Here is a 13,817-nt window from a genome sequence, read left to right on the forward strand (position 1 = left end):
AAATTGAAAGTGTATTGGCTTTAGCCTTGCCTTCCTTCAAGACATCCCTGTGTAGGGACAGGGTCGTTGTATGCTGTGAGTTTAAAAAACATTTCCCTAATCCTCATTCCCTCCCTCCTGCAATTACTGTAAATTATTAGGGGGCTGAGTAAGTGGGTTGTGTTTTCCCCATTTATTTCCATACCAACATTCCATTATAAAGAGAAGCCTCAAAAAAAAATTTCAAGGTCTTTTGGGGTGCTTTTTCTCTTACACCTGCATATTTGAGGAACTGCCCAACCATGTAGATAGAAACCACTACCTTAATTTTGCTTCCAGACTGCTAAGCGCTCAGCTACTAGAGTTCACTGTTTGAGAGAAGTGACAGTGTTACTGTTTACAAGCTATAGAATAGCAGTAATAACTGAGCAACAACTAGAAATAAACTGTTGGACCAAAAATGGAAGCAATAATGTCCGACCCCCCCAATAACAAGGACATGTAATTTAAAAAAACGGATAGACTAAAAAATAAAATGCAGACTTAGAAATCAACCATGTAACAGGCAATTCATTCCTTGCATGATTTAAGAGGAGGGTGGAGAAGAAAAGAGTCAAGCAGTATTTTTTTTTAAAAAACCACCACAATTTTATTAAAAATCTTATAATACATCTCGAGTACACCTGAACTCGAAGGCACACTGTGGAAGAAATAATTCAGTCTTCAAAAATTTAGGTTTTTTTACACTGCATTTTTCACTTTGTACTGAGCATAAAACAGCACCAAAAGCTTATTTTGCTCAAAGTCAATGGCATACTTAGGCTTGCCTTTACTGCAGCCATATACTTCAGCAAAAGGAATTCTAGTATCCATTTAGCGTGATAATATGGTCTGTGACAGAAAGATGGCACCTTTGGTTATTAAAACAGTAAAACAACTCATCTGTAGCAGATTGTATGCACTGTATGAAAGTCACAAATTCTGTCACAGTTATCCAAACATTATGGGTGAACATATGGGGATTATATATGAATGACATTCATCTTATTTAATGCTGACACTGTGATAACACCATAACACTAACTTAATGCACAGCATTAAGACCTCACCCCTTAGTTCTTCATCTCAAGTATGCAATAGCAAATTAGCATGTCACCTACACACTTGTTTCCTCATAATCAAGCATATACAAATAGGCACTGCAGCAGAACAAAAATCTTCAGCATTTCCCAAAACTGAACTACAATGACAACAGGAAGGAACAAAAACACCCAATACTCCAGCAATGTTAGCTGTTAAGCCTTTTGTTGGTACAGGGTACCAACTGCACATAATAGCCTCACATGGCTGGGATTACCAATTCAACTGAACCCAATGTCCACAGCAAAAATGGACATCAGCAAATGTGGGAGCTTCATTGCTGTCCACAACTGAGCAGACACTAAATCTCCACAGATAGCAATCATTTTAAACATAAAGTAGTTTTCGCTCTTTAGCACATTGCTTTTTTAAAAAAGAAAAAAGAAGACTGACCTGGATTGTCACTAGCTGGGCCCTGATCAAATTCTCTGCCTTTTAGCAGCACAATTTGGAATGGAATATTCTCCCAATGATCTCTTCACAAAAAGAGACACTCTGCCACCCTCGTTCTTTGCAGTTACACAAAGAAATAGTATTTCTCACAGCTGTTCATTATGCATTTTCGATACAGGAACAGTATCTTCCACAACCTGTTTTATCATCACATCCCTGCAAATGTCTCAAGAGTAATCTTAACATTTACAGCATTGAAAGTCACTTTTTTTTTCCAAATTGAGCTGTGGCAGGTGGCCCCCAAATTAACATACATGATTCAAATTTACACCCTGAAAACATAGTGGGTGTGCACACACATACATAGTAACAGTACCATTTAGAGAACCCATCTCCCCTCTCACAAACAGCTTCATATCCTGCTCAATGACTTGCAATTTAAGTATCTTTAAAATACCCTATTTGTACTGCTGCTCCCTCACTGTACTGAGCTGCGAGCCATACACCAAGATACAGCTAATAAACTTTTATCTTCACAATATCTATCCGTCACTTCCTTGACATCACTTTAAGATTCTTCTCCAAGAAGAGCAAAATCTCAGCATTAGAAAAGCAATGAAAACGCTATACATAAATACAGCTATTTTACATTTAAAAATTCAAGTAATGTTCACCATTTGGAGCAAGTTTAGAAATATGCAACTTTCAGCATTGCACTCTTGATCAAGCCAAACAACTGCAGTCAAGGTAGCCTGTTGTCGGTGCTCTTTCAACTAGACTTTGTCGGCTGAGCATGTCAAATATACTTAAAGTCATAATTTTGTAATAGGATGAAATACCTACTGACTGGATATGGGGAAAATTGATGTGTACTGGAGTTCAACCACAACATAACGTTTTTTGAATATTATCAAGTCCCACCTCAGAAGTCTGAAAATATTAGTACTTGGGAGTGCTAATTTAAATTTCAAAAAGCTAAAAAGAAATGATGTGCACATCTTTCTATGCATTTTGATTCTCCTAACATATCCATTATCATTAGACATGCTGTAGTACAAATACAGTACATGCAGTCTATGCTGTAATCATGTCTTCCATATAATTTCTTCTCTTGCTAAATCCTGGTATAGAAGAGAAATGACTTCTAGTTATTCGTTTCATTAGTCCTATCTGAAACATTGGTTTGATCCACTTTCAGTGTTCTGGAGAAATGCAGATTTCATGCAGCTGCAGTCTGCCTTGACACATTCTTTGGTTCTTTACTTGGAACACACCAATCATCTGCTTCTATAGTGGTTTGATAATGCTTCGAAACAGACTTGTTGAAAACAGGAAGTTTCTCTACAGAGTCTGTGGAAAGGGCCTGGAAAGCAAGACCAAATATAGTTAGATTACACCATTACTATCAATGTAGTAAACTGATTTTTTTTTTTACTGAGCCTCGTTATGAGCAAACATACAGCCTGGAACAAGTTTGATTCAAAGTTTGAGACTTGATTGTTCTGCCAATCTTTTGAGACTGAAGTTTATGATGGACCACACTTATAACAATCTTAAAGATAGAACACTAACTGATAATACAGGAATGACAAGTAGTGAGAGAGACTAAACTCAGTATTTGTGGGAAAAGCAAAGTCAGATTATTTTTAATGTGAAGGTGGCCAATCTAATTTATTAAGAACTCTCATTTTGGCACATACTTTCAATTATTTTTTAATTTATAACATTGTAATACTTCTATATTTCTATAAAATAGCCAAGATGGCTTGTAATCCATATAATAAAATAAGTTACAATGACCTACTTAGACAAAGGCAACAGCAGTCTTTTGAAGAGCATATTCTGCAAAGACTCGCTGATGACTAATGTACAATTGATACAAGGTACTGTCTTTAAAGTAATAAACCTCAAGTTACTAATAAATTAAAAACAAACCTGATTCAAATAAGCTGGTGATAGGCACAGTTGCAGCACTACAAAATTACTGGGATTGGGGACGGGCAGAACATACCTTTAAGTAGATGAGAGCATCTGTTCCATAACCAGAGATGGAACACAGATTGAGGTCCCCATGGAAGTATTTAGCATACAGGCGAGAAATGGGTAAGCCATAACCAAAACCAGCCTAGAAAGAAATGAAGCATTTTGTTAATTGGAACGATGGGGTCCTTCTTTCCTAGGCTAAGTACTGTACAAGTGTCACACTGTGCAGATCCTATTGGTATGGAGTCCCAACGAAAAATGATGTGCTCTACAATGATTCTTCACAGGAGAAATATGAGGAAAGCAAGTTCTCTCCTGTATAATGCAGTCGTAGTTTGCATTATAAACAAAGGCAATCTAAAATAATGCAACACTACTGACCTAGTTTTGGAGGCTCCTCAGTGGTTGCTTGTTTACATAATTAGTAATGCTGAACAGAAAGGGGAAGAGGTGGAAATACATGCCAAGTATTGGGTCACTATCAGGTCTGGGAGAGGTAAACCTGCGTATAAATTGTACACACCAAACTACAGGAGGGGGCTAAGACAATATTCCTCTCCTCCCAATACAGAAACCCTGATGTGCACCCCCATCCAGAGTCTGAATTTGTGCAACCAGAACAAGGCTGTTTCTATGAATTGGAAGTGATCAGCATGGTTGAGTCACTACAGATATCTGGCGTGCTTACGTGTACACCTGGAAGCATTGTTTTTGTCAATGAACTCAGAATCCAAGTCTTTGACAAGAACAAGGGCCGCTACAAAGACTCAGCTCTCATCTTACAGCTTAATTCTTATAGCTTCATCTCTTACCAGAGGAGTAGAATTCTTTTCCATCACAGGTTTTGGTGCTGTAGAATATGTGTAGCTGAAGAGGCTTTCTATTTTTCTCACTGGAACACCACCCCCTCTATCAGATATCTAGTTGAGAACACACACAAAAGGTATTAAATGCATGTTTCTAATCCTTGTTAAAGTATCACTAATGCCCGCACAAAGCCACTAAATCATTTCTGCTTTAAGGATCATCCTGTATCAAATTTGCTTATCTTTTCCTTAAAAATCAATACTGTCCAAAACAGTATTTGGCTAGCGACAGCTTATTGTAATTTTGCTGCAATTGACTACCCATCTATTCCACACCAAATCTTTTTAAACCTATGAGACTCTGGATGCTTCCAGACGGTCACTATTTTGGGGTGGGATTCAGTCACATACTGGCAATACAGAAAGTGCTAGGGAAATGCATGGGAAGAGTGAGATAATGCTGGTGATACAACATGATTTAACCTCCTAATAAACAAATCAGGAAAAATGCTCAATAAACAGGTTGTCTGGAAGTGCCCCACTTGCAAGTTTATATTATATGTTGCATCTATTGTATTGGGAAAAAAGCCTTGTAAGATACCTTAATTGACAGGTCTTCCTTTCCAAGTACAACGGTCACCTCAACTGGATCAAGGGAAGGTTTGTTTTCCTGGTGTTCAACTGTTGCTCTCATTGCATTCTAGGAGAAACGAAGAATCAGGAGGACTTAATTCCATCTGAGTTGCTCTAATTTTTGCCATTTTTAATTCCAGTCAATATACTAAAGTATCATTAGATTTCTATTCCACTTCTTCCTTCCAAAGGAGTCCAAGGCATCAAGCAAAATAGTAAAAACAGTGCTGAACAAATGCTGCTGCTAACGCACACATAAATATGGAGGCAAAAAATGAATGTTTCATAATTGCAAACACAAACCTTGAAAAGTTCAAACAGCATGTGAAAGAGGTGGGATGGTACATATACTATGTGGATAGGCTGTCCAGCTGCCTTTCCTGCAGGAAGATGCACAAACAGTAATCAGCACACAGCTGCTATTCAATTTCAAACAATTGTTATTGTGTGTCCAGAATAAATGCTTTTAATTAAGATCTGTGCATTTAACACTGCATCCTGAAATTTGTTATCCTTTATTATTCTATAGTACTGTAGTTATGAATGTTCTTGTTTTGCAGAAGTTTGTATTGTATTGAAGAAGTACAAACTTCCTGCAATCCATCCTTCATGAGCAAAAACATTCTTGAACTATTATAATGGTGGATTTGCAGCTAAGCTAATTTCTTCTTTTGATTTCTTTTAAGGAAATGCGGATGCCAACCCTATCAGAATTACATGTCCATGTGCTCATTCAGGTCTGGCATATTGCATCATATGAATGAATGCAACCATGCAAATTTAGCACTTTCTCAAGGGGGGAAAATGGTAAGGCTCCAATTCTAGACAAGTGGGTCAGCAGTAAGAGCAAAAAGCTTCTAAAGAGGAGAAACCAAAGAGCTACCCTGATACGGTGGAAAAGAGGAAAATGCGCTCACCATTCACTTGAGTAAGCTTTAAGTCTGGAGAAGCGAAATAGTATTGGTCACAAAGCATCTGGGCACTCTGGAAAGCATCTGGAATTCATTTTAATAAGAAAAAATGAAGCACGATTTAACACAAACTCTTATGCATCATTAGGCATATCCTAGATACCAGACTACTCCAGGCTCTAGCATTGAAATAAGGCTTCTGTATATACAGAAAGCTGAATTATAACTGTCAGCATTAAGGCACAGAATGCCACTGAAATATCTGTTAAATATTACCCAAGACTTCTAACTGCACATGTCTGTCACGTGGAAATCCACAGATCTTGCAGGCAGCAGGCTGAATAGAGCTGTGCCCAACAGAAATGCAATGCCACCTGACCGCATGAGAAAATTCTGATGACCCGTTAAAAACAGGCATTCCACCCTTCATTCACTCACTACTGAATGTAAAAGTGTGCAACTTGCCAAGATCCCTGTCTCATGACGGTCAAAATATGCAGGTAGGCATATAGATGAACATACGGAGTGGTCTTATACCATAGTGCAATTGACTCTTCCACCTTCCTAAGCACAATTGACTCTGACTGGCAGAGGCTCTCCAGGGTTTTAGGAAGAATCTTTTCCCAGCCCCACCTGAAGACACATGAGAAGGCACATGGGGCCTTCTGCACGCAAGGGAAATGCTACAGTCCTTCCCCAAAATATTCTGCACTTAGATGTGAAGCCAGGATACTCATGAAAGACTGACAGTTCTTTCACTTTCTTAAACTGGTAATGCACCTAAGAAAAGGACATATTCTCTTCACATAGCTGAAGCCACCAGGGGATGCTGACAATTTCATATACGTACCATGCACCAAATCCACAACGTCACAGCAAGGGTCAATGCATCCAATGTGCTTTGGATTACCCACATTGTTATTGTTATCAAAAATAAGCGCTGTTGAATTAAAAGACAAAATGGTCAATTTTTTTCCAGGTTGCTCAACATTACAGCTATCTAAAGGATGATTTTTAGCAATAATAAAAAGGACAAAGTGCCACCTTTTGGAAATTCCTCCCGAACTTCAATTCCACCTTTTAAAACCCTGTAATGTCGGGGACAATCCAGACGTATGGCAGCCCTGTCCTATCTCTCCTTCCCACAAGAGCTCATGGTGACATAGAAGGGACTATCCAACTTTATATTTATAACTGCTCTGTAAGGGATGATGGGCCAAGGGTCAGTGATTTGCTGAAGGCCATCTAGTGAGCTTCATTGCTGAACTAGGTTTTATCTGCTATTCTATCTACTACAGTGAAGCGCTTTGGCATTTACATTTTTCTAGTCTGGAGGCATCTGTATCACAATGCATTTCCCCTTGTGTGTACTACTTTACCAGGTTTTAGTACTGGAGTTGTTATGTACACACATTTCATTGCTTTTTAGCTATACTGTTTATTACCTAACTACTTTCTGCTTTTGACCCTTGTTCTCCCTCTCATAATAATTTATATCATTTACACTTGTTATTTTTCTTTTTACAACCAGCAAAGATAAATGATTAATAAAATCCACAGTTCATCAAATATTTCTAAGAATGTTTGACAAAAACATTAAAATCAACTTGTCAAAGGGATGGAAAAACAACTTACTGTGCTGGTTTATTAACATTCGAATAGATATCCGGTTCATGTAAAAGCGATCCAAGAAGTACTGGATGTTTTGATTGATGAATGGGTCCATCTTGGAAGAATCTCTGTATTCTAGAACCCCTTGTGCCATTGTGGGCACTACATCATGGTGCCGATTTCGGACTTTGACAATGGCATCTATGAAACTGGGAAGGGGGGGGATAACTTTAGACTTGGCCTATCTGACGAAGGCAGCAAAGCAAAACTGAATTAAGTTATTTTTTTCACCATTCATTCTGTCAAGATAATTGAAGCATCTTAATGTTATCTTGACAGTTTATAATTTATTGCTGACTTATTTTATTTCAATGTGCCATTTTTTGCAGTATCAGGTGTCAGTTAGCTATACTGTTAAAAGCTTTTGATCATTATCATATGATCAGTAGTCTCTGTATTCTGAACTGAATAATGTTCATGCTTGCTTAGTTGAGCAACCCATCAAGTCAGCTGTTACTGTGAAGCAAGTAAAGCTACTAACAACACAACTCATAAGAACTTACTTTGATAGAACTTTGTGGTCATCTGATTTTTTGTCACGGAACTCCACCAGCTCCATTAGGCTTTCAACATACCTGTTAATATACAAAGTAAACCATGAATTATTCATACAGGCCAGGGAAAATTGACTAGAGAGATATGATTGCTTTAGCAATTCAGTAACTCGGTGACCTCAAGTAGAAGGCAAACTATGAGCAAACAGACTACTAGGACTTCAGTTAAGTTTAGGAGTAGAAAAATATATTTTAAATTCCTATGTGCCTGCCTCAATGTTTGTATGCATGCCTCTTAAGCTATCTCCAGCTCACTATTATATGTTTTTTTAAAAGGTGTGTGGTATCAGTTGGTATACAGCATTGCACATACCAAGGACGCAAACAATGCCACCAAATCTGTGCACAAACACAGCAGCTGTTAAAACGCAGTTCCTTTATCTTGATTGTGCAGAATGTCATCATTATGATAACACTACATGGGCAGAAGACAATTATGTGAGGCTTCACAGCATCTTAGTTCACATTTAACAAGCAGCCACAGCAGCTATAAAATGACTACAGAGGATGCCATAGTTGTGCGTCCAGCACGTGCTTTTCTATGCTATGGCCTTGATATAATGACTTGCATTTTACTAGCAACCTGTCAAGCTTCCAATACAGTGGTACCTCTAGTGACGAACTTAATTCGTTCCGGAGGTCCGTTCTTAACCTGAAATTGTTCCTAACTAGAGGCATGCTTTCGCTAATGGGGACTCTTGCTGCCGCTGGAACACGATTTCCGTTCTCATTCTGGGGCACAGTTCTCAACTCGAGGTAACTCTTCCAGGTTAGCGGCGTTTGTAACCTAAAGTGTTTGTAACCTGAGGCATTTGTAACTCAAGGTACCACTGTAAAGGTTCTTGTTACTGTTGCAAGGTAAATATGAAGCTTTCTGAAATTTAAAATACAAAAGCAGGATTAAGTTGAACGTAGTAAAATGTGTTACGTAAGTTTTGCTACTTACCAACTTTTTACCAACTGTACTGAAGGAGTGCTTAACAGTCGGCTAGGGAGGAAGTCGATTTCTTTTAGGATATTTGCTAGCCTCACAGGAAGTTCATGCCGAAGAAAAGAAAAAGATGTTTTCTCGCATGCATTAGTTGACCCTGAAAAACAAAAGCCAGCTCGTTTAAGTTGTTTTCCATATAAGCACCATAAGGAATAGCTTCAAGATATCATATGTCAACTTTATGTTATACAATCAAGTAGCTCAGCTACCAGTGCAAGATCGTGTAGCGACTGCTAGTTATTAGAACTAAAGGATGTTTTGCACAATGGCAGCAGTAAATACAAAGTAATCTCTGAAAATCATCAGGTGTCTTCTGCTTGTCACACATTTCCCCAATACCAATGTGCTCTTAGGGAACAGAGCTATGATATGACTTACCACAGATAAAATCAGCTATAAACTATTATTGATTTAAGCCATATTATATGTAGTTACAATTTCTTGGTAAGGATTAAGAAAAAGGTCTAAGCTGCAATCATATGTGCACTTCCTTGACAGTAAATTGCACTGAACTTGGTAGGACTTAGTTCTGAGTAAATATGCACAGGACCATACTTGGGAAGAGTGGACTAGGCCACATCCCAGCTGTGTTCCACCAAGTGTTCAGAAGAATGATGAACACTATCTGTCTCTTGAGATATTAACAAACAAACCCCCACAAATGCATATAAATTTCACAGTGCTTTACTCTATTTTAAGTTCAACAAGTACAGTACTACTTAACATTAAGAGTATGTAATTTTAAAATGCCTTTGGGTTTTCTACAAGTAAAAATTGTGGGCCCTCACAGAAAATAGAGACGAACAAAAGCCAATCATTGCTAACCAGCCACAACAGAGATCTGGTGAAACCACAAGCATGTATAGAAAGCTTTGGCAAAATTACTACTGCTTTAAATAATTCCTTTTAGCTGCAAGTAGCAGACCACACCTAACACACTGGCATGTGTATTTATATATCTAGCAGCTGAGTGGTTAATATTTTTTTCTGCTTATAAGTTGTAAAGTTTTAAACTGTATCTACTAAATGAAAAACAGCTTTTTCTATCACACAACAGACTGACACTGATGGCTGAAGAATGACTGAATACAGTGTCAGCAATAATAAACTAACAAAGCCTACTATGGGTGGCCAGGCTAAAAGTAATAAACTGAGCAATGCTGAAAATTACTTATCCAATTAATCAGAACTAGAGGACAAAATCCTATTTTCATACTTTGTGACTTGAAGTTATTACCATTTTTTTCTAGCATTTGCATTAGAACATGTGAAGCAACTTGAGCCAATGAGAATAGAGTAAACAACTATGAAGATTCCTAGAAAGCACCCTTGAAAAGCTGCCATTTTAAAAAAAAAGGTAAAACTGCTTCTTTATAGTTTTTAAAAGCTAACATTAAAAAGTATAGAACCAATTTCAGTGACTAAGAAAAATATAGTTTAGAAACACAGGCATGTAGACAAATGTTTACTTAGGTGAACTATTTCCAAATGCTTCACATTTGATTGCATAATAGATTTAATAAGTACCATATGAAGGGAAAGAGCATACAATGTTATTTTTTTAACTTGAGAATTGAGAATTCCTGTAAACTATAGTAATTTCCTGCAAAACTCTCCCTGCACATTTGCTTTCTAATAGAACCAAAATTGTTGCATAACAAAATTGTTGCATACCAAAACCACAGAGAAAAAAAGATGAAAAAATCTATATGCTCAACAGGTTGACAGTTCCATGGAGCTCTGTGCAGTCCTAAGATATGCTAACAACAAATGAAAACTTCAGCTGGAGTACAAGGGCAAAAGATGAATAAATCAAAGGCAGTTTTGGGGATCCTTAAAGATTTGTAGTGCAAGTTTATTCAGAAGCAAGGTTAATAGTCAGGGCTGGCACACCAAGGTGAGGAAACCACCTTGGGCAGCATAATCCAGAGGGACAACAGATCTCAATGTAGATCTTTATTCCCCCCTTTCACCTGATACAGATCTTCACTCACCCCTTCCTCCCTGGTGAGGAGAGAGGTCACCATTTTGTGGTTTGGCTCAGGTCCTAAAATGTCTTGGGCTGGCCCTGTCAACAGGGCTCAATCCCAGAGAAGTGTACATAAGGTTGCAGCCTAAGAGATCATGGCATAAACTCCTTTGGACTAGATCCCATAGCATCAAATGTGTGGATTGCATCAGATGAATTCACTTGATGAACCAGACTCTAGTCCACAGAAGCTGATGTAACAAAGAACTTGATTAAGCACTTTAAGGTAGCCGAGACTTGTTTGCTTTTGGTTTTGCTGTGATAGATGCACATAGCTACCCCACTGCAATTTGCTTGAATGCAAGCCAGTAAGAAAAGATGGAGATAACATTCCACACCCACCCCATCCCTCTTGGGAGCATTATCCAGGCACACCCACACCCCAAAGCAAAATCGTTTTCACCCTCCTTTCCCTCAGCTTACACTGCTTTGGACAGAGGACCAGGGGTACCCCACTTAACAGAATGAAACCCCTAATGCAACAGGACTGACTTCCCACAACTTGAAGTGAGTGCAGTCATAGACTTTGCTATCTGTAGCAGCTTTTGCCAACCTGGCGCCCCTCCAGATGTTGTCTGGGGCTGGCAGTCCAACTGCATCTGGGGGGTACCAGGCTGATCTATGGGGGAGGGGGGTCCATAAGACCATTAAGCCTTATGGCCTCTCCACACTAAACTGCACCTCTTACACACACACACACACACACACACAGTCATCTCAAGCAGGACCCTACTAGGCTGTGTCCCAGAAGGCCATCTCCCATCACCAGCGACCACCTCAACCCCCCCCCCCCTTTTGCTCTGGCATTGCCCCACAGCGGCCATCCCGTGCCGCCCCCCCTCTCCCTCTCTCACAAACGCGTCGATCGCACCGCAACTGCCCTCACCGAAATCCAGGAACTGCTTGATGGACAGCGGCGACGGAGAGTAGCGGGCAAAATGCTCCACCTCTCGGGGCGCCCGCTCCCCGCCCGCCAAGGGGGCCGCGCTGCGAATCGCGATGCGAGCGGCCTTCATGGCTCCGCGGCGCCAGCAGCAGCGAAACGATGACCGTGAGCAACGGGCTGGAGTGTATGTGTTTCTGCGCGGTTCCTCCGCTCGAACCCTTTCGCCTCGCGCCCTGCACGTGCGGCCCCTTATTTACCACTTCGAACCCTCCCTCCGGGGGGCGTGTCCGGAGCGCGAGCGCCAAGCCACGCCCCCTCTCCGGAGGCTAACTGCCCCGAGCTGGCTCTTCCCACAGCCACCTCCCCCCCTTTCCAGGTATCTCGCGTGCGTGTGTGGCGACCTTTAGCCCTTCGCCGCTCAGAAGGCTCGGCTGCTGTGGGAGGAAAGGGAGAGGGGCGTGGCGCAGGAGGCGGCACACGGAAAGTGGGTGTGTCTTTCTCTCTCTTTCGACCCACTTGCCCTTGTTTACGCGGTTGGGGGATGGAAGGACACGGTGTGTCATCCTCCCTCATCCAAGTCCCGAGCCTTAGTTCTCTCCCCCCCGCCCCCCTCCTGCCGTTGGAGAAACTGTCAAATGACCGGCGCGAGACTGAGCCGTTGGAGTTGGGAGGGCGGCGGGGGGGGGGGGGGAGAGAAGAGAGAATGGAGCACGGCCAGACCCGCTCGTCATTGGCTGGTCGTTTTTACCAGAAAGGGCCAATGGGAAGGCTGTATCCGTACTGTGGGCGCTTTGACTTCGGGCGGGCCTCGGGCGATAAACAGCTCGGCCGATTCCTGAGGGAGGAGGCGGGATGTGCCGGTTTTTCCAAGAAGCAGGAGAACACCCGGCGCGGGGGCGCTTCAAGGGACGGGAAACGAGGCCGGGGGGGGGGGCAGGGCCGGATTTAGGGTTGATGAGGCCTTAAGCTACTGAAGGTAATGGGGCCCTTTATATGTCCAGCTGTCCTTTCTCAACAATTTGTCGCTGTTTTTTGTGCTGAATACTGTATATGCTTTATGGTAATTGATGGACCTAACAGGTATCTAAAGCCATTTCCACATGCAGAATGCCGGCACCCTCTATATAGAAATGAGCAAACCAGTGATATTTTAGGGAGCAGGCTAGCAGGCGGGGCCCATTGCTTACATCCCAGGAGAGGTCAACACAAAACGCTGTTGCTGTATGTAGGTTTTATTTTACTTGTTTTTTATCTTATATTTGGAAATGTACACCCAGTTTTTCCCCCTTTAATTTTTTTTTGGGGGGGCCGGGGCCCTAAGCTATAGCTTGTTTAGCTTGTATGTAAATTGTGGGGGAACGTGTGGTGGCGGCTGCACATTGTGAGAGAAACGTGCTCGCTCCCTGAAAAGAGAAGAAGTGCCCTTCTGAAAAATTATCCTCCCCCACCCTAGCAAAACATCCTAAATATAAACCGTCCCATTTTAGCACACAAATCAAGATGTGCTCCTTCCAATGGTTTCATGGACTTGAGGCTGGAAGGGGGTTGTTTTCTGGCACTGCAATCGGTTAGTTGTCACGATAGCATGATTGCAATATCTTCACATTCTTTTGAGGGGAGTTGGTGTTCAAGAAGCACTGGGAAAGTGAGGCTTTTAAAAGAATGGTAAATGTGGAATTAGGCAGCGTTCGAACCATGGAGGTGGGGTTTTTCCCCCCCCAAAGGGTAGCATCATTCCCTTTTTATATACTTTTTTTACTTTTATATACCAGCATTTCTCCATGATGTGCAAGGAGAGGCCACACGTGGTTCCTCCCTTCCCTGTTTTATCCAACAACAAC

The 13,817-nt window shown here is 41.0% G+C and overlaps 1 protein-coding gene across 1 annotated transcript; it reads right to left on the reverse strand.

The window, feature by feature from the left end:
- Positions 1–1,496: 1,496 nt before the first annotated feature.
- Positions 1,497–12,320, reverse strand: PDK4 (pyruvate dehydrogenase kinase 4). Its single transcript, XM_081882299.1, has 11 exons — positions 11,977–12,320; positions 9,017–9,158; positions 8,020–8,091; positions 7,481–7,665; positions 6,696–6,785; positions 5,852–5,929; positions 5,238–5,314; positions 4,903–5,001; positions 4,308–4,415; positions 3,524–3,637; positions 1,497–2,875 (listed from the first exon to the last, which is right to left on the reverse strand). The coding sequence occupies exons 1-11, from the start codon at positions 12,104–12,106 to the stop codon at positions 2,732–2,734; spliced, it is 1,239 nt and encodes a 412-aa protein (XP_081738425.1). The 5' UTR covers positions 12,107–12,320; the 3' UTR covers positions 1,497–2,731.
- Between the last annotated feature and the right edge of the window lie 1,497 nt (positions 12,321–13,817).

The sequence above is a fragment of the Podarcis erhardii genome, assembly GCF_964252035.2.
Source record: "Podarcis erhardii genome assembly, chromosome: 12".
Classification (NCBI taxonomy): Eukaryota; Metazoa; Chordata; class Lepidosauria; order Squamata; family Lacertidae; genus Podarcis; species Podarcis erhardii.